The sequence below is a fragment of the Gouania willdenowi genome, chromosome 5, assembly GCF_900634775.1.
Source record: "Gouania willdenowi chromosome 5, fGouWil2.1, whole genome shotgun sequence".
NCBI classification, from domain to species: Eukaryota; Metazoa; Chordata; class Actinopteri; order Blenniiformes; family Gobiesocidae; genus Gouania; species Gouania willdenowi.
This window is the reverse complement of record NC_041048.1, coordinates 6483145-6502223: the sequence shown is the minus strand read 5'-3', so window position 1 is coordinate 6502223 and position 19079 is coordinate 6483145. Positions and strand designations below refer to the sequence as shown.

Genomic DNA, 19079 nt, shown 5'->3' with positions numbered 1-19079 from the left:
GAATTTAAAACCAGATTGGAATTTATACATGTGTGTGTTATATATATATATGTATATTTGTATGTGCAGTATAAGCTAAAGATGTTCAATTAAATTTAGTGAACGTTAATGTTTGAGCTTATATCAGTATTTCAAAATTATTGCAGAATTAGACTCTTAAAATTCAACTTGTGTTCTTGAGTCATTTTATACATTTTCATGTAATTTTGTTGTTGTTTTGTGTGTTTTTGGAGTCAGTCTGTGTATTTTTATAAATATTTTGTGTTTGTAGTCCGTTTGTGCGTTTACTCTGGAGGCCGCACAGAATTAGACCGATTTTGGCCCCCGGGCCATGAGTTTGACACATGTGGATTGGAAAGGGTTTTTTGTTGCTAAGACTTTATAGTGTTACAGCATATCAACATACCTGTAAAACTTCCACACACACACCATTGTGCACCTCCTCTGGACTGGTTTCCCACCCCAGTACCTGGTCCTGGTCCCTCCCCTCAGTGTGACTCAGTCCTTGCTCTCATACAGTGCTGGGCTCTGGGCTCTGCTGGACTCACGTTACACTGGGATGTGAGTGACTGTGTGAATGTCCAGACTTCATGTTTTGCTCTGCACCTCAAACTTTTAACTCTATCAATCACACAAGAAGAAAAACATGCCAAAGCTAAAACCAAAGTGGAGATTTTTTTATTTATTTTTTCAGTTTATGTTTGAGAATAGCCATTGACGTTTTGCATAGGCAAACATAAACCATAACAGCCTGTTGATTGGTTAGAGTGATCTTTGTGTGAAAATTGTGTCATCTTGTTTTTCTTTTGCAGAATTAAAAACACTTTAATTTATATTAAACACTATACCAGGGATGGGGAAAAAAATCTATAGAATAGATTAGAATAACGACCACTCTAAGCATTAATACAGAAAAGAACAAAGTTTTTTTTTTTAATGCATTTCTTAAAATTTGTTTGTTGTTATTTTGTGTGTTTTTAGTTCTTTTGTGTTTTATTGTTGTTTTGTGTGATTTTCAGTCTTTTTTTTTAGTATTTTTTTGTCATTTTGTAAATGTTCTAGAGTAATTTTGTACACTTTTGTCCAATTTTGTGTATCATTAGCGTTTAGTGTGTTTGTTGATCATTTTGTGTAAATTTACTCTTGTTTTGTGTCTTTTTTTGGATTTTTGTGTGTTTTTGAAAGCAGTTTGTAAAACGTTCTTTATTTTTGTTTGTTTTTGTCGTCATCTTGTTTGTTCTAGAGTCATTTTTCACATTTTTGTTTAATTTTGTGTATCATAGTAGTCGTTTCGTGTGTTTGTTGAGTCAACTTGTGCATATTTGTTGTTGTTTTGTGTGATTTTGGAGACATTTTTTGTATTTTTGCTGTTTTTTGTGTATTCTCAAGTCGTTTTCGACATTTTTGTCTAATTTTGTGTGTTTTTGGAGTCATTCTGTGTATTTTTCTGAATATTTTGTTGAGTCAGTTTGCACATCTACTTTAAGGGTCGCACAAAATTAGATCGAAAGCCATATTTTTTGTAACAATTTAAAGCAACATAATCTCAACGACTCTATCCTGTACAGTAATTGTATCATAATGTATTTAAATGTGTACAATTACTAATTTTTCAGAGTTATTTGTTGTTTGTTTTGTGTGTATTTTGTTTTACAAACCTCCTGACTATATGTCAGCCAATAAATGTTTTGTAAAGTTCCTGCATCAGCTTTTTTTTTTTTTTTAAACCGTGATTTAATAAGTGAGTGCTCAGAGTAATTTACTGAGTTTCAAAAGAGGAAAAAGGACATTAATCTTACTCGAATGTAAACATTGCGATTGGACCCAGACTAATTCTGCATCGTTTTTTGACCCTCTTTAAATGGGAGTTGCAGCTGTTAATGTTTCCATATTCCAGATGTTCCAGTTAAGCTGTAATTGCCAGTATAGAATGAAATACTGTGCATATTTTTTTTCTCATTATAAAAATGTACCAAAAAAAAACCCCGAACAAAACGAGTCTCAGTAATGTAAAGGTGTGATTTAAAAAAAAAAAAAACATCACTGTTTACTTTAAAACTCATTTTACTTTTCGTTTTTTGTTTGTTTAACCAAACTGAAAAGAAAAAAAAAACACTACTACAGGGGCTGTTTTAAAACAAGAATCAGTATTTCTAACTTCAGATGTTTTGTGCATTCCATTTTTTTTTTAATTTATATAACACCTCCATTATTTTTCCTTTCCCTGTGAGTCATTTGAGAGCTGGATTCCCTCAAACTAAATTATAGCATTTCTGGCTCAAGATGTAAGTTATACTCAAGGCCTGATGCTGGTGCAAATCCTGGAGAAAAGTGTAAAGATGTTTCTTTGACAATGGTTTAGACACAGGAATATAGGAGCCATAAGAGGAATTCACACGCACGCACACATATATGTTTGTTTACCACAGTTAAGACTTATTCTTATGGGAACACATGACCAGATAATGTAAAAACCCAGCAGTCACATGTACTAATAGAATTCAATGGCAGCTACAAAGTGTGTGTGTGTGTGTGTGTGTGTGTGTGTGTGTGTTCACCGATGTCTCTCCTCACCCATTTGCAGAAAGGGGGCCCTTAAAAGGGCTCTTAACTGAAAGCAGAGCACTTCAGAGTTTCTGCAGCAGCAAAATGAATAATTCAAAGCAAACTTACAGCACGACACCGTGTTGTTATATCTTCATAGAGCTGCTCACATGCAAACCTATACGTTACGCATGTGTATCAGTGTGACGTGCACTTACACATTTCATGCTCTGTGTGTGTGTGTGTTTCATATTTGTTTATAATTGGATTTTCACAATACAAGAACATTGTTTAACCGAGTTGTCTCTGAATAATAAATTGGCAAAAAACTTACTTAGTGACTAAAGGTGGTTCAATAACTATAATTTATTGTATTACTTATATGATAAACATGGATTTAGCGTTTTATTATTACTAAAATGACTTTATTACGCCATGTTATTGTCCCAACCTATGTTTACTTTTCTCTATGTTGTCTTTTCATCTAAAATATTATATTTTTGCCTGGTTTCTCCTTTTAAAACATAGTTGAATGTACAAATAAATAGTGTTGCTGTGTATGCATGTATTTGTTTATTTGTTCATTTGTTTACTGGATCTCCATTAGCTTCCACCGTGGTGGTTGCTAACTTTCCTGGGGTCCATAAAAAAAATTAAAGTCAAGATTCTCGTACATGTAAAAATCAAAAAAAAAACACTTAAAAATATACAGAAACATTACAAAGGCACATTAAGACACATTTTCATGACACCAACAAATAAATTATAGAGTATATACAGTAGATTAAGATTGGTAAAAATATGATTTTAAAGCATTTGTAAATACATGTATAACATACACACATGTGCTCAGTCTTTGATAAATATACCTTTTACTTAAGTTTTAATATAATTACTGTCACATGCATTAATCAATTTTTTCTCAGACAATGTCCTTTGATATTAAATGATATTGCCTGTTTTATATTATTTAAATGTAAATTATACATTTTAAACCAGAACCTATTCCATAAAGATGATTTTTTTTATTTTAGACTCAATTAATTGACTGATGACACCATTCTCTTACCATCTAATCCATGTTTATTTAATTTTGTATATGAAGAATTTAAGCCATTTCCTCTGATTATGTTTCATTCATTTTTCTTCCAGCTTGTCCGTCGGGGTTTTTCAAGCCAACTCAAGGAGACGAGCCGTGCATGCAGTGTCCCATCAACAGCCGCACGACCAGCGAAGGGGCCATTAACTGCGTTTGCCGCAATGGATACTACCGGACCGACACAGATCCACTCCAAATGCCCTGCACGAGTAAGTGTTTTGGAAACGTAGCTGAGCGTACGGTTCTGATACGTGTTAAAATGTTTTTTTGTGTATGAATGCTTTCACACAAGTACTTTAAAGACGTAGCTAAGCATACGGTTCTGATATACAGTAAAATACAACAAAAGTGTAAGTTTTTTGTATATGAATGCTGTTACACAAGTATTTAAGTGATGTAGCTGAGGATATGTTTCTGATATGTGTAAAATGAAACAAAAGTGCACGCTTTTTGTCTATGAATGCTTTTACACAAGTATTTTAGAGATGTAGCTGAGCATACAGTTTCAAATACGTGTTAAAATGCAACAAAAATGCCCGTTTTTTTGTATATGAATGCTGTAAGACAAGTATTTTAGAGACGTAGCTGAGTGTACGGTTTCTGATACGTGTTAAAATGCAACAAAAGTGTACGTTTTTTCTATATGAATGCTTTCACACAAGCCAAAAGGCCCCGTGGATCAAAGGACACTGTTCATGTGTCTAACTACCAACAGAGAAACCCTGTCAGAGCTGTCTCTCCCATGAGCAGCACACTGACACACTCATAGTGTGACTGTCCACAGATCTGACCCAACATACACATCTCAGCCCCCCCCCTCATCTCAACATCACAGGGCCCGCACTACAAACCCGACCAGAGGTTACTGGGCCATGGCGCGTAGCTTTGTGAAGGGCCAAGGTGGGAGAATGGGCTGGGGCCACACTCTCTCTTGTCATGCCAATGAAGCTGTTTGAATTTGAATTTGAGACTGACATCGAGGTTGCAAAAAAAGGAGAGAGACGGGCGAATCAAAAGTGAGCAGGAGAAGGAGGGTGGGGGGGGGACACGCTGAAATAAATTAAGAGGGAGGAATTTGGATGGTAGTGTGTGCGCACGGATGATTGAAATCAGCACAGTGTGGTCCAACTAAAACAAAATGGGGGTGAGTGAAAGAAGAAAAAAAAGCCCCTTTCAACATTTCTGTAGTTTTTTTTTCTTCTTCACTACTTCTCTCCGCCTGTTGAAAGGGGAAGAGGAGGGAAAATATGTGATAGTCTTCAACAAAGGAGATTTGCATAAGCCTGGCTCTGGGAGTAGAACAGCTGTTGTGAATGAGAAAGCAGCAGCAGCAGCAGCAGCAGCGTCACGTCACCCGCATTAAACCCAGCAGGGCCCGGTCTGATTAAAACAAATGGAACAGGCCCATCAGAGCAGCCCCGCTACCCAATGGGTGCACATCATCAGCTCAAGCCAAGGAGGAGTTATGTTTCATTCTAAGAAGAGGCACTCCATGGGCTTTCTTCTACTAACACAGATCTGGTAATTGCTGCCAATTAAAAAGAGGCTAAATAAGTTGTGATCGATTCACGTTCTAGAAGTTGTGGGCGGATCAGGCTTGTTTATCTCATTAGTCCCTTAGGATCCTTCAGCCATAATTAGGTGCACATGTCTGTAAAAGATTAACACTTCTCGCTATTTGTTTGTTTGGTGTTTCACTGAATGTGAACGCTTTCCACTATATAACGCCTGGCTGTTAAAACTGTTTGTCTCTCACTTTCTCACTCCAAATCAAAACAAAATAATATAGTACATACTATATATGACCCTTGATCTTAACTGTAGTTTCTCTCATAAGCTTCGATTTTTCTATTCCCGATACAACCTTTTTTTTTTTTTTTTTTACTTCCGATACGATACCAATATTGCAGCCTTGAGTATTTGCCGATACCGCCATCAATCTGATATGATATCAGCACCAATAATACATAATTGTATTACTTATTTTTAGTGTGAAGGAAAAGTTCAAGAAAAGGCTTGATCAAGTGATATTACTCAAACAAAGAACATCAGTCAGCAACAGTAGGTATGAGTAAAACTATTAATCAATGGATTTCATTGAATAAAATAATAATAAGAAAATACAAACAAATAATCTGAAAAGAACAAAATAACTGCTAGTTTACCTTAAAACTATGCTTAGTCTACAATTGAGCAGAAAATAAATGAAAAATAACCTCAATAAATCTGATGACACTTTACAATAAAGGTGCCTTAATTAATTTTATTTAATACTTTATAAAGCATGAATATTACATTATTATTCATGATAATGTATGACCTAATATTAATGAACATATCAGTTAATGCATTAATAAGCAGTTAATTCATGTTTACTGCACAGAGTTAATTAAAACATTAAGCATTCATCAAAGCTACATAATGTAATTACTTATCCTCATTTATACATATTTAGTATGCATTAATCAATGTAATTGTAAAACATAATAATGTCTCTAGTAATCATTTACATATAGTGTTTATTAATTAAGGTGTTGCATCACATTAGCAACCTGACAAAAAACAAAAAGCAATTACTGATGTTTAAGTAATGCTTATGAGGCACTCCTGTGCATTTATTAAAGTTTATATTAGCGTATTAATGCATTGACTGATATGTTAATTAATGTTAGGTAATACATTATAATGATTAAAAACATAAAAATAAGCTGTTAATGAATGCTTAATAAAGCATTAACTAATGTTAATTAAGGGATCCTTATTGTAAAGTGTTATCATAAAATCTAATAAAAACTATTATATTTATCAGAATGCTTCTATTGGAGGTTTTAGATGCACACCGGTATAATCCAATACTATTGTTTTCTTCTTTCTATTATGAGACCAATATCCAATGTACTGTAAAAAAATATAATCAGGACACCCTTAGAAACTGTCTGATATTTGGTGCAGACATTGGACTGTGTAAGATAATCAGAATAGCAGCAGCAGCGCTCAGTCTATCCTCACCAAGCCAAACCCCAGATGTAAAGTTTAGTCACTTATATTTCAGAATCACGCTTGAAGTAAAATGATTGCATTCGTCTGAACTTATCTGACTGTTCCCTGACTAAATATGTCAATGGAGAACTGGAAAACAGCCCGAAGTAAACAACGATGCACAACACAACAAGCATTCAGATATAAAGTTTAATGGGGGGAAATTTTAGGATCAATGTGTGGTTAGGAAAAGGAATTATTAACTCATGCTATTGGTATGATTCAGACCTCAGGCTAACTTTCTGTCTTTGTAGAACACTTGAATATCTGGGAACTGCTGAGTTTGAGGCTGTAATGGCTTCTTTGTTCATGGAGGGAGAGTGAGTCATCTGACAGTGGGCACATGGTAGACATTAGGAAAAACCAGTGAAGGCAGAGACACAACAACAACAACAACAACAACAACGACAGATTTTATGAATGATTGATGTTCTACTAGCACAATTAACGTGTTTTTTTTAATTGTTTTGGTTTTATATTGTTAAACTTCAAATGCTTTTTTCATATTCTGGCATTGCAAAAGGCAAACGGATCTAAAGTTAACATCCTGTGTTATTTTACTTTGGTTTACTTTTGAGATAAATGTACATATTATACATATTTTTGTGATGCATGCAGCTTATCAAATCTATCATATTTTACTGCGGTATGCTTTAATGCACGTGTCAAACTCAAGACCCAGAGGCCAAATCCAGCCCTTTGAAGCAACAAATTCGGCTCGCAGGAGAACGTAAAAATGACAGAAAAAACATGAATCACTGTGTAAATGAAACTCAACAATATTTGCAGGTGCTCATAGTTTTCCCCGTGCTTATATTTCATAATTGTAGTCATGAAATTATTAGATAATATTTGCCTTAATTAAATAGAAATTGGTCACAAGCTCGAGGAAATCTAAAGTGAAGACCCTGTCTGGACTGATATCTGTCACTTATTTCTTGGATATTGTCGGTTTCTTATATATTTTGTATTTAATGTATATGTAGAAGTGCAAATCTGTGGCCCACTTGAGATCAAACGCCTCTGTATTATGGCCCCTGAGCTAAAATGAGTTTGACACCCCTGTTTTAATGTAATTTAAACTTAGCATTAGTGATTTTATCCACATGGACATCTTTCATGTGTCTTTCAGCGGTTCCTTCAGCCCCCCAGAACGTGATCTCCAGTGTCAACGAGACGTCTGTGATGCTGGAATGGATGCCTCCCCGGGATTCAGGCGGCCGCGAGGACGTGGTTTTCAACATCATCTGCAAAAGCTGCGGTGGAGGCCGCGGCGGGTGCACCCGATGTGGGGACAACGTTCAGTTTACACCGAGACAACTGGGCCTGACGGAGCCCCGGGTCTACATCAGTGACCTGCTGGCTCACACCCAGTACACGTTTGAGGTGCAGGCTGTCAACGGGGTGTCGGATCAGAGTCCATACTCGCCCCAGTATTCATCCGTCAACATTACCACTAACCAGGCGGGTAAGTGGGCCCATCTGTCTTTCTTTACACTTTAACCCATTGTGTCCCATTGTGCCTGGTCCTCTCCTCTTCTCATCTTTCACAGTAAATCTCTAAATCCAAATTATTATGTTCTATGATAAAAACCTAAATATTACTTTAATAATTATTAAGTAGGCTGACTTTACCTGCGAGTAAAAGGACATAGACCACAGGAAATAGTCATTTTATCAGACCACATTCCATACTATACACTGCAAACTCACTGAGTATATACTGTCTACGATTTACTATAAGTATGAGCGTTCCCACTGAAGTTAATTTATATGTTTCCCAAGATGCATTTCAAACCTACGACAAAAACTTGAAGCACACTGAGGCTAAATGTCTCTGCTGATTCGCCTCATTTGAAAGTTCTGAAAACATCTTAAGTGAGAAAGTGACCAAGTAGAATATCAACATGTGCTCATTTTATCCAAAAACTCACATTTACACATTTTATAACGACATTTCAGAAATTTTCAGAGACCTGCCATTGTGCTACTGACAAAACTTCCGGTTAACTTCAAAATAAGAGCCCCAGTTATAAAAGCGTTAAAAAACTAATGGAAAACAAGAAGAGATGCTTTTGTTTTGAAAATGGGATGTTTGATTTTTAGCTTGAAGCTGGTCCCAGGACAATTTACATTCCGCTTGCAATGCATCATGGGGCGGTTGAGTATGACTAGTGTGCCTGTAAGATATGTTATAGTCTGTGTGGTTTTTATTACTTTATTAGTTATAGTTAAATGATTAAACGATAGTTAGAATATGAAATTATCCATGATTAACTGTGTGTGTGTGTGTGTGTGTGTGTGTGTGTGTGTGTGTGTGTGTGTGTGTGTGTGTGTGTGTGTGTGTGTGTGTGTGTGTGTGTGTGTGTGTGTGTGTGTGTGTGTGTGTTTGCAAAACATATCCATTGTCCACCATAGCTGGTTTAAACTAGTTTGGGCCAGTGTGGGGGTATGTGACCCACTGCATGGACATATGAGCCTTTTTCTCCCCCAAAGTTTTCGTGTTACCATATATGGTATTAAGCCTGCACCCAGAGCGCTGTTGCACAGCCCTCTGGGTGTGGTCTATGTTTTCTATAATAAATACCTGGTTCTGAGGCATCACCATCAGAGCAATCCAACTTATATCGGACTTTTGTGTCTCTTTTTGTTGGGTTTTTCTCCGAGCTGCAGCTCGCACCTCTCTGCCTCTGGTCGCCTTTTAAGTCAGATAGTGTTTTTCTCCCTGAGTTGTGATTGCAACGGTCTTAACGTATTTAGACCCAACATTCACATTTTAGCAACGGTCTTAACGTATTTAGACCTAACAGTGCCCACCTTGCATACTTAAAAAAATGTCCCGATCTAGTATACGTACATCCGGGTATTTCTGGTGTACTCAATCTTTTCACACTATCTCATGTTAACGCACAACATACTAATGTAAGACAAAAACAGCTCTGTTTTAAACAAGGAAACGTACAAGTTTTCTTACAATGATAATAATAATAATGGCGATGCTATCAGCGTTGAGGTAAAAGTAAAATAGACCCTACTGTATATGATCACGCTACAAAAAAGAAGCCCGCAAAGAGTAATATTAATAGAAACATTTAACAGTAAGATAGACAAAATAATGTAAAATATTTCTTTGACGCCTCATTTAGGGCATGTTCTTGCTTTTAGCATTGACATGAAAAATGTTGTCATGTGCCCTTTAAGTTGGCTTGCATCTAACTCTACTAATTATTGTTTAAGACTTTCTCTTTCCATCTTTGTTCTGCAGTTATTGGAGGTTTGCAAGCTTTAAACTGATTATGGCTGAGGTCAACGGCTTCAACTCTCATTATTTTACTTGGTCAGCAGCATCGATTTGCGTTTTAATTGTCTCTATGCAATATATCATGTGCGGTGCCAAGCTTTTCTCTCATAAGGTTCGACGAGCATTGGAGGATAAAGGCTGGTTTTATTTTGCATCCTATTAGCTTCACACTGAAGTGAATGTCTTCTCTTATTTTACTCCAGCTTGCAGAACATTCATAACTACTCAAACATATCTCAAGCACTCTGGTTGTGTGCTTGTTCTTTGTCTATGCAACACTTTAGCACATAATGTGTCAAACTCAAGCCCTCCGGTTCATATCCAGCTTGTTATAGCACAAGTTACCACCATGCCATGTTTCCTGAGATTTATTCTCATGCCCTCTTAATTATTGAGGGAACTTCTAAGCACATTGATTTCTGGTAATTTGCTGAGGAGAATGTTGTATTTGTGTTTTTGTGTTTTTTACAATTTGGAGAGATACACATTTTAAATGCTCTATAGCTGTTTTTACATTATCCTTGGAAATATGCAAAATATAAATAGCACAATAAAAACTCTTAATGGAAACATCTGAATTTCAAAGAAATACTCAAATAACATTTTTCAGATGTTTCAATATTGAAGTGTATCTCAAAAGCGCAATGGAAACACATTTTTTGGCAGTTACTCATCACAGGACGTGACGTACCTGGTCACATGACCACTTATTTTGTTGAAAACGCAGCAAAGTACAGTAGAGGAGACAGAGGCGTTTCTAAGCATTATACTTGAGAAAAAATATTGCTACTACTACTACTGTATATTAGACAGCAAACAACTTATGAAGCTTATGAAGTAATTCAATATAGCCACAAGCTTTGCTCATTATAGTTTTTCGCAAAATAAAAGCAATTCTTTTAAAGGTACGACAAAGTATAATTGCACTTCGAATGTGTTTCCAATTAAAGGTTTTTTTAATATCAAAACATCTGAAAAACCTCCTCATGAAAGCGTAAACACTTTTTAGCGATTACCAGTTTTTATTGCACTATTGCACATTTCTAAGGGTAATAGAAATGCAGCTACTTATATGGTTTAAATGCAGTTACTATTGGGAGTAACCTGATGCATAAACTTGAGGAAAACCAAACAGGGCTTCTTGTTAGTTAAACAGTATTTTATAAACCTTTATTTTACTCCTTTGGAAAATCTGTCAAAGAGAAGCTCGTGTTTTATAGTTGCGATCCCGCCACACCATGACCCACTATAACAGAGGCTCTTTTTCCGTACTACAACGACTTTTTATTGTCTGTTTTGATTTGAGTCACTTGTGTGGTAGGTTAATGAGGGCCTGTGAGTGCAATAAAGCGTTGTAATGAGGCCTGCAGCCCATTCTGTCTTACAAGCCCACAATCAGTCTGCCACCCCAACCCCCGGCTCTCCCTACTCCTCCTGATGAGGGGGTGCCGGCGGAAATTGGGGGCTCCTGGCTCTCGACTGAAGTACCCGTCATGTCGGATTAGGCAGCGAGCTCTCCCGTCAGTGAAAGCTGTGAAAAGAACCCAACTCTTGCTCACCACCCCCCACTGCTCCACATTTTCACCTTCCTCCAGCACCCATCACTTGAGGACACAGAGTTGGAGTGTATTAGAGCTTCAGTACTGGGCTAGGGTCACACGGACCAGGAGCTCATAATTGCAACTGGTTTGTGAGGCTTGGAGGTTACATAAACATCATGTCACCAATAATTACCACAGGCAGTGTTGTGCCTCGCTTGCACATTGCCAACGAGAGCATAATGTGTTGGAGGAAACCGTCAATGAAGCCTGTGAAATCCTCAGTTGATGCATGTATGCTAATCAGGGACACTTGCTTACGGGCAAGAAAGAGCAAGAAGTTGTCTGAATGCAGAAAGAAAAATGTAATTTCAAGTAATTGGCGTGGAATGCATTTTATATTTTATTTAGTGATTGAACGCACGGCGCCTTCGCAGTTTTGACATGTTGGTGTGAAGGGAGCCAGTGGGGAGTAGTGTGAGCACAATTTGTCAGTTCTCTCTCCCAATCAACTTCCCACCATACTCCATTAGCTCCAGGGCTTGTCCTCTCACTCTGTAAGTCAACGATGCTTTCTGCCACTTTAATGCATATAATGAAAAGTATCTAAGTTGATGTAAATGTGTATGACTAATCTAATTTGTACAATGTGGTGCAAGTAGAACCGTGGTCATAAATATCCCAATACCAATGAGTCACTCTTGTCACGTACATAGCCTACTTTTTCTATCATACGTCTTAGTATTCAAATGGGAATTATATCTCCATCACGGCTGAATTTCCAAGTAGGAACAAAGATTGACATGAAAACCATAAAATGTCTGTGTTCATAGGTGTTACAGTGGAGAGGTAAATATGTGGAAAGCAGTGTAGTGCTGCAGTAAAGAGTTCCCTATTGATTAATTACCGGCATCCATCCAAATTACGGCATCCAAGTGAGTTTGTGAGGCATTGCTAAGTTTATAGTTCTGAAAATGCAATAAAAGCTGCAGTGGATGGTGGTGTTAAAATATGAAGGCTGTGATTAAAAAAGTTTTTCATGTGTACATAAGCCCTGACACAGCTTAATTCTTCTCTACCATATTATAATATATATGCATAAAGCTATTTACTCTCTGCACGGTTTGGCTTTTATGTCCATCAAAAAAAAAAAAAAATTTGCATTTCTTTTAAGGTATAGTGTATATTTAACTGCTGAAAATCCTCATTAGAGCAAATCCGTCTAAATCCACCCTGAACAGATGTTCTTTTATTTGACACGGACTACACCTCTTAACATTTCTTTGGCTGCCATCCCCTGTTAAAGCCCAACAGCCTCTTTGGAAAAATGTCACACCCACTGTTTGATATTTATTAATGATTAAACAGAACTTACACCTTTGGACAGAGTTTGAGGGAAATATATATATTTTTTGTTTGCTTGTAACAGTGTAGACAAAAGAATGGCTAAAATAAAGTAGATTTTTATTTTTGCAATAATTACATCTATCAGTATCTATCAAAACCTAAGGAAATTACCAGTGGAATTTTCTACAAATCAATAACCAAAGCTGACAGACATGTGATTTATTGGACTTTTTCCTCTCATGGTTTATGAAGACAATAGATTCAATTGTTGCCAATGCATCATATGGCTTTAAAAACACTTCTGTCACTCAAGAGTGAAGTTGCTCACCCTCCTGACTTCTCACTTTTTGGAAACATGGTTTTCACATGAAAACAAGGACAAACTAGTCAATGTGTGGAGTACTAGTACAAAAATGCAGAGTTTGATACATAAACCTATTGCTTATCATTGTAATTCTGAATTGGCTGCATTGTCTATAGTTTTGGTAGAGTTGTTATTGTTTCCCACAATGAAAAATAAGAATAACTGTAATGAACAGAGCAGATGGGATTTTCAACTGATGAGTTAGAACACTCAGTGTGACACTAATACTTTTTTTTTTTCCTGTAGCACAATTGTTTTTTCTTTTCTTTTTTTATTTAAAAAAATAACTAAACCCCCTGTTTTTTGCTGACCTGCCACTAGGAGGGAAATTCAAAAAGTACCTTGATTATGGGCGGGGCTTCTGGAGCAGTTAAGATACGGCCAGTCTTTACTATAATATCTCCATAGTACAATCTCTGCTATGCTAATTAGCCATTTAATACTCAATATACCTCTCTATTCACAATTATCTCTCTCCAAACTAATAGCCACAGATTGCAGCGTCCGCAGGCGCTAGTTTTTAATGGAGGAGGCGGGGCCAACAGTGTTTGTTTGTGACGCAAGATGTAATGACGTCACAGAATCATGTTCTCAGCCAATAGCAATTCAGTTTCAACCCATAGAGATCTGTCACTCTTACATTTTAAAACAAAATACACCAAATTGAAATACTTTAGCTAAAATGTTGAGAGTTGGTTGGGTTTGGTGTTTAGCTACTCATTAATCAAACACTCTCTTATCAATTTTTATTTGTATTTTCTGAAGAAAAATATATAAATTTTTTTGGATCAGTTACAAATTAAAAGATTTGGTGTTTTTACCATAAAACCTGGCCAATATTAATTAGAAACAGTTAATTAGCAGAAATCATGGCATGTAAACCAGGAAACGTGTGATAAATGGTTGTTGAGTTTTAAGTTGTTGGCTGACGATGGTGGCTGTGTTTTGGTCGTCTGCTGGTGTGGCCCCACTGTGTGGTCAGAGACCGTTTCCTGGAAACTTTTCATCTGAGTTATGGTTGAATTATAAGTTCCCTCTGACCTCTGAAATTTGTTGGGTGTTGTCATCCAGAGAAATGCTGCTTACTGGATATTTTCTCGTTTTTGGAACGATTCCCTGAAAACTATAGAATGGCTGTATGTAAAAGTTCCAGTCCATCAGCAGTTTCTGAAATAGTCGGGTCAGCCCATTTGGCACCGAGCGCAATGCTGCTTTTAAAGGCCCTTAGATCATTTTTCTTTAGATCAGCTTTGAACAACAGGAAGCCATCTTCACCATTTCATGCTTAGATATTAAAACCTGATTGTGGGCGATGTCATTGACCAATTGGACATATATTTTATATGTATTAACTGCTTATATTGTTCTTAAATGAAGTGGAAATTGTGAAGATTGGAGAAACTTGAACAAGTATAGACACTCAAGTGACACATTATCTAAGTCACTGGTTTTTAACCTTTTTAGCCCACGACCCCAGAATAAAGGTGCCAGAGACCGGGAACATTGAAGAACAGACATCTATAAGGGGAATAAATCCAGGACGTTTATTATTATTTGCTCCATGGTATATAGTCATCTTAAAGATATAAATCCTTGTTTTAATCAGAATTAAAATGGGTTAAAAGTGACCAAAATGGTGGAAAAGGTGGTATAATGGGATTTTAAAAACCACAGAAATTGGTCAAATGTTGCAAATTAGAGTGGCTGAAAACAGACAGAAAAAGTGGTAAATAGGGTTCAAAGTGTCAATATTGGTTTAAAAGTGCCAGAAATGGAGGGGGAGGGGGGGTTAGGGTAATCTAATTTAAGATGTAGGAACAATTAGTTTAAACTGACATATCGTGAATGTTGTTAAATTGGCAAAAATAAACTTGAAATATGGTGAAAAGAGGTTAAAACTGATAATAATGAGTCAACATATGTGGCATTAGGTGGGTAAAGTGGTGGAAAGGGTTGTTAAGTGCCAAAATGTATTCAGAGTGAAAAAAAAAAAGTGTAGAAAAGACTGATGAAGTGGCAGGAATGGGACCAATGTAGCAAAAATGCATTGAAAGGAGCAAAAATATGACAAGAAAAAGTGATGAAAATGGTTTAAAATATGGCAAGTTTAGTGTTTGTTGCAGAAAAAGGGTAAAAATAAGCAAATATTGGCTCATATTGTTCCTATTATCTTGAAGTTGTGGCGGCTCAGCTCTGTGACTTCCTTCAAAACAACAACCTGTTCGAGGACTTCCAGTCAGGTTTTAGAGCTCAACACAGCACAGAGACTGCTTTAGTTAAAGTAACTAATGATCTCTTCAGATGAAGGATGACTCTCAGTGTTGGTTTTATTAGATCTTAGTGCAGCTTTTGACACTATAGATCACTATATTCTACTAGAGAGATTAGAGGAATTACTTGGAATCACAGGGACTGCCCTAAACTGGTTTAAGTCCTACCTATCTGATAGGTACCAGTTTGTACACGTGATTAATAAGTCTTCTGTGTACACTAAAGTAAGCTACGGGGTTCCTCAGGGCTCTGTGCTAGGTCTTATCCTCTTCTGTATCTATATGCTCCCCCTTGGTAATGTTATGAGAAAATACTCTGTTAACTTTCACTGCTATGCTGATGTTACCCAACTGTATGTATCAATGAAGCCAGGTGAGACAAATCAGCTATCTAAACTTGAGGCCTGTCTAAAGGACATTAGGGCCTGGATGAACCAAAATTTTCTTCTTCTTAACTCAGACAAGACTGAGGTCATTGTACTGGGCCCACGACACCTTAGAGAAACCTATGCTAGCCTAACTGCCCTAGATGGCATTACTCTGGCACGAAGCACAACTGTTAGAAACCTTGGGGTTCTATTTGATCAGGATTTATCCTTCAAGAACAGCCTTCTTTCATCTCCATAACATTGCTAAAATCAGATCTATCCTGTCTCAGGGCGACGCCGAAAAGCTAGTCCATGCTTTTGTTACCTCTAGACTGGATTATTGTAATTCTCTTTTAGCAGGCTGCCCGAGCAAGTCGCTTAAGACACTTCAGCTGGTTCAAAATGCTGCAGCACGTGTACTGACTAAAACCAGGAGATCACATTACTCCTGTATTAGCCTCTCTGCATTGGCTTCCCATAAAATATAGAATAGAATTCAAGATTCTTCTTCTCACTTATAAAGCCCTAAATGGACAGGCACCAGTCTATCTCAAGGAGCTTGTAGTGCCATAGAATCCCCCCAGAACACTACGCTCTCAAAATGCTGGACTACTCGTTGTTCCATTTGTCTCTAGAAGTAGTATAGGAGGAAGAGCTTTCAGTTATCAGGCCCCACTTCTCTGGAACCATCTACCAACCACGGTTCGGGAGGCAGGAACCCTCTCTACCTTTAAGGTTAGGCTCAAAACATTCCTCTTTGGTAAAGCTTTTAGTTAGGAACCAGCTCATAGCTCATAGTTAAGATGCAATAGGCATAGACTGCCGGTAGGGGGGTCTCAAACACTCCCTCTATGTCTGCTTCTTCCCTTGTGTGTTTGCTCCTGTACTCCTTCTGGCTTTTGTCTTGCAGGTCCGTGGGATCCTCAGTGTGGAGTTACAGAGTCTCAACAACTCTGTCTCCACCCTTTCCTCTGCACACACCCAACACAGCATAACGTGGATGGCTGTTCATCATAGGAATGGGATCCACACAAGGTTCCTGCTGCTTAACAGAAGGTTTTCCTTGCCGCTATGATGAATTCATGTTGGGTGTGGGATACATATGTATGTGTATATACGTATATATGCATATGTGTGTATCCATGAAATGAAGAGTCCGTCCTTAAGACTGCTCTACTGTAAAGTGTCTTTAGATACCATTGGTTATGATTTTGCGCTATACAAATAAAAGATTGATTGATTGATTGATTGATTGATTGATTGATCTGGTGACCCCATCCCAGTGACCCAAGGTTGAGAACCCCTGATCTAAGTTACACTATAGTCTGACATTATTTTCACTCATATCATCTTTTGCCTGTTATTTTAATCTCCTCTTTCCACAAAAGGCCAACAGTCTACAGTTTATGTATTAATGCCTTGTCGAGTGATATCGTATGACTGATTCAAATAATTAAACGTCTGACGTGCATGTGATTGGTTTCTAATGAAGTGTCTGAGACTCATGGCTCTATAGAAAAGTCACAGCTGTAATCAACAGTGTAAGTATTTGAATAAATCCACATGGGTTTGATATCAGAGCCGACCTTCCAAGGCTGTGTTTAAGCTGTCAGTTAATGTTTGAAAGGCAAATATCTGGTTAAAAGCAGAGTGGGTTGGAATTCGTATTTATGACTTATTGTCATACATGAGTGTTTATTATAAAGAGACTGTTAGACATTTTCTGTCTTACTTTAGACTTTTGGATTCTGCCTTCAAAGTGTCCAATATGGACCATTTTCTCCATTTGCAATAAATTACCAGTATTATGTGGGAGATTCAAGCATTACACAGTGTACATTTAGTTTTTTTTTATTTTAAAAGGAAGAATTCTTCGAAGGCTTTTCATTTAGTCAAGGTGAGTTGGCCCTAATGCTTTTATTCATCAAAGACATTTAATGAATAGAGTTTCTTATCAGGCAAGACTGAACAATCGCTGAATTAAACCACATTACTCTTTAGTGTGGGTGGTTTTTCTGCCTTTTCATATGCTGTCGTAAAAGATTTATGGCTTAATTATTGGCCAAATGGTCCATATTGTAGCCAGGCTTACAGAGACTGGTGTGAAATGCACTGGTGATGATCCAGGTGGGGCTGCCAGAAGGTGGGCCAGACTGGGCCGCTACATCAGTCACCCAAGGACAGTGGTGGCAAATTATTCAAGCCACGGTTTGGTCGATTTTGTATTTAAAAAAAAAAGAAAAAAAAGAAAGGTTTTGAAATGTTTAAAATTTCTAAAATTGACAATAGGTTTTCAGCGGGTGTTTCTCTCTGAGTTGTCTCTGTTAGTGTAAGCTCTGATATATACGGTATCTTATTTTGGAGTTCATAAAGTAAAAATCCCATCCCAAATCTCCAGTGTATTTTAGATTGTTATCTTTTAGTTTAACCACAAAAACAGACCACAAAGCAGTGTAATTTATTTATCTACATATATATTTTACTTTACATTAATCAAAATAGAACAAGATAGATTTTTTTTTTCTCTTCTGTTCTTTTAGAAATAACTTGAATTAAGTGGGTTTTTTTTTCTTTCATTAAATGCAATTCTATGATGATATAACTGGATTTGAATGTATTTAATTTATCAGCTTTTAATTTGACATAATACCAATTTGATGCACATTTAAAATAATGTTTTAAGAGAATTATGGTTTAATTAGAGCATTTTTTTTTTTTTCTGTGCTCTTGTTGTGAAAGGTTATAAGCAGAAGTTAGTGTCTTTGTTGTGCCGTCAGTTTAACCAAATGAGACCTTGCTCTTTATTTTCTTCTTTATTTGTATTTCATCCATATGTATTTTTATACATATTTTTTTCTTTTAATTCAACGCAACAAACTGCAGCCTTGCAGTATAAGAGTAGCTGCACTAATATAGTGGATATAAAATCTGATGCATTAAAATAAACTATTACCAAACATTTTATATACATTATTGACACCGAACATAAAGAATCTAACTCTGGAGAAAAATACAATTCAAGTTTAGTAAGAAAATATGCTTGTGGTTTCTTCTGTGAGTGAATGAGAGCAGAAAATAGTGTGACAGACATAGACATAGAGTACACTACGCTACTGAACATGACACACCAGGACAGTGATAGAAGGTGTCACGGAGGTGCCTGGCTGACCTTCACTGGCAGGTGAAGACAGGCCAGAGGTCCCAGCATG

The 19079-nt window shown here is 36.8% G+C and overlaps 1 protein-coding gene across 5 annotated transcripts in view; it reads left to right on the top strand.

Annotated features, from left to right (window-relative positions):
* ephb2b (eph receptor B2b) overlaps positions 1 to 19079 on the top strand; it is a 168949-nt gene that overhangs the window by 105457 nt on the left and 44413 nt on the right. For all 5 annotated transcript variants that reach the window (XM_028446025.1, XM_028446024.1, XM_028446021.1 and 2 more), the window contains exons 4-5: positions 3697 to 3852; positions 7815 to 8150. In XM_028446025.1, the coding sequence (XP_028301826.1) occupies positions 3697 to 3852; positions 7815 to 8150 (492 nt within the window). The remainder of the gene's footprint in view (positions 1 to 3696; positions 3853 to 7814; positions 8151 to 19079) is intronic.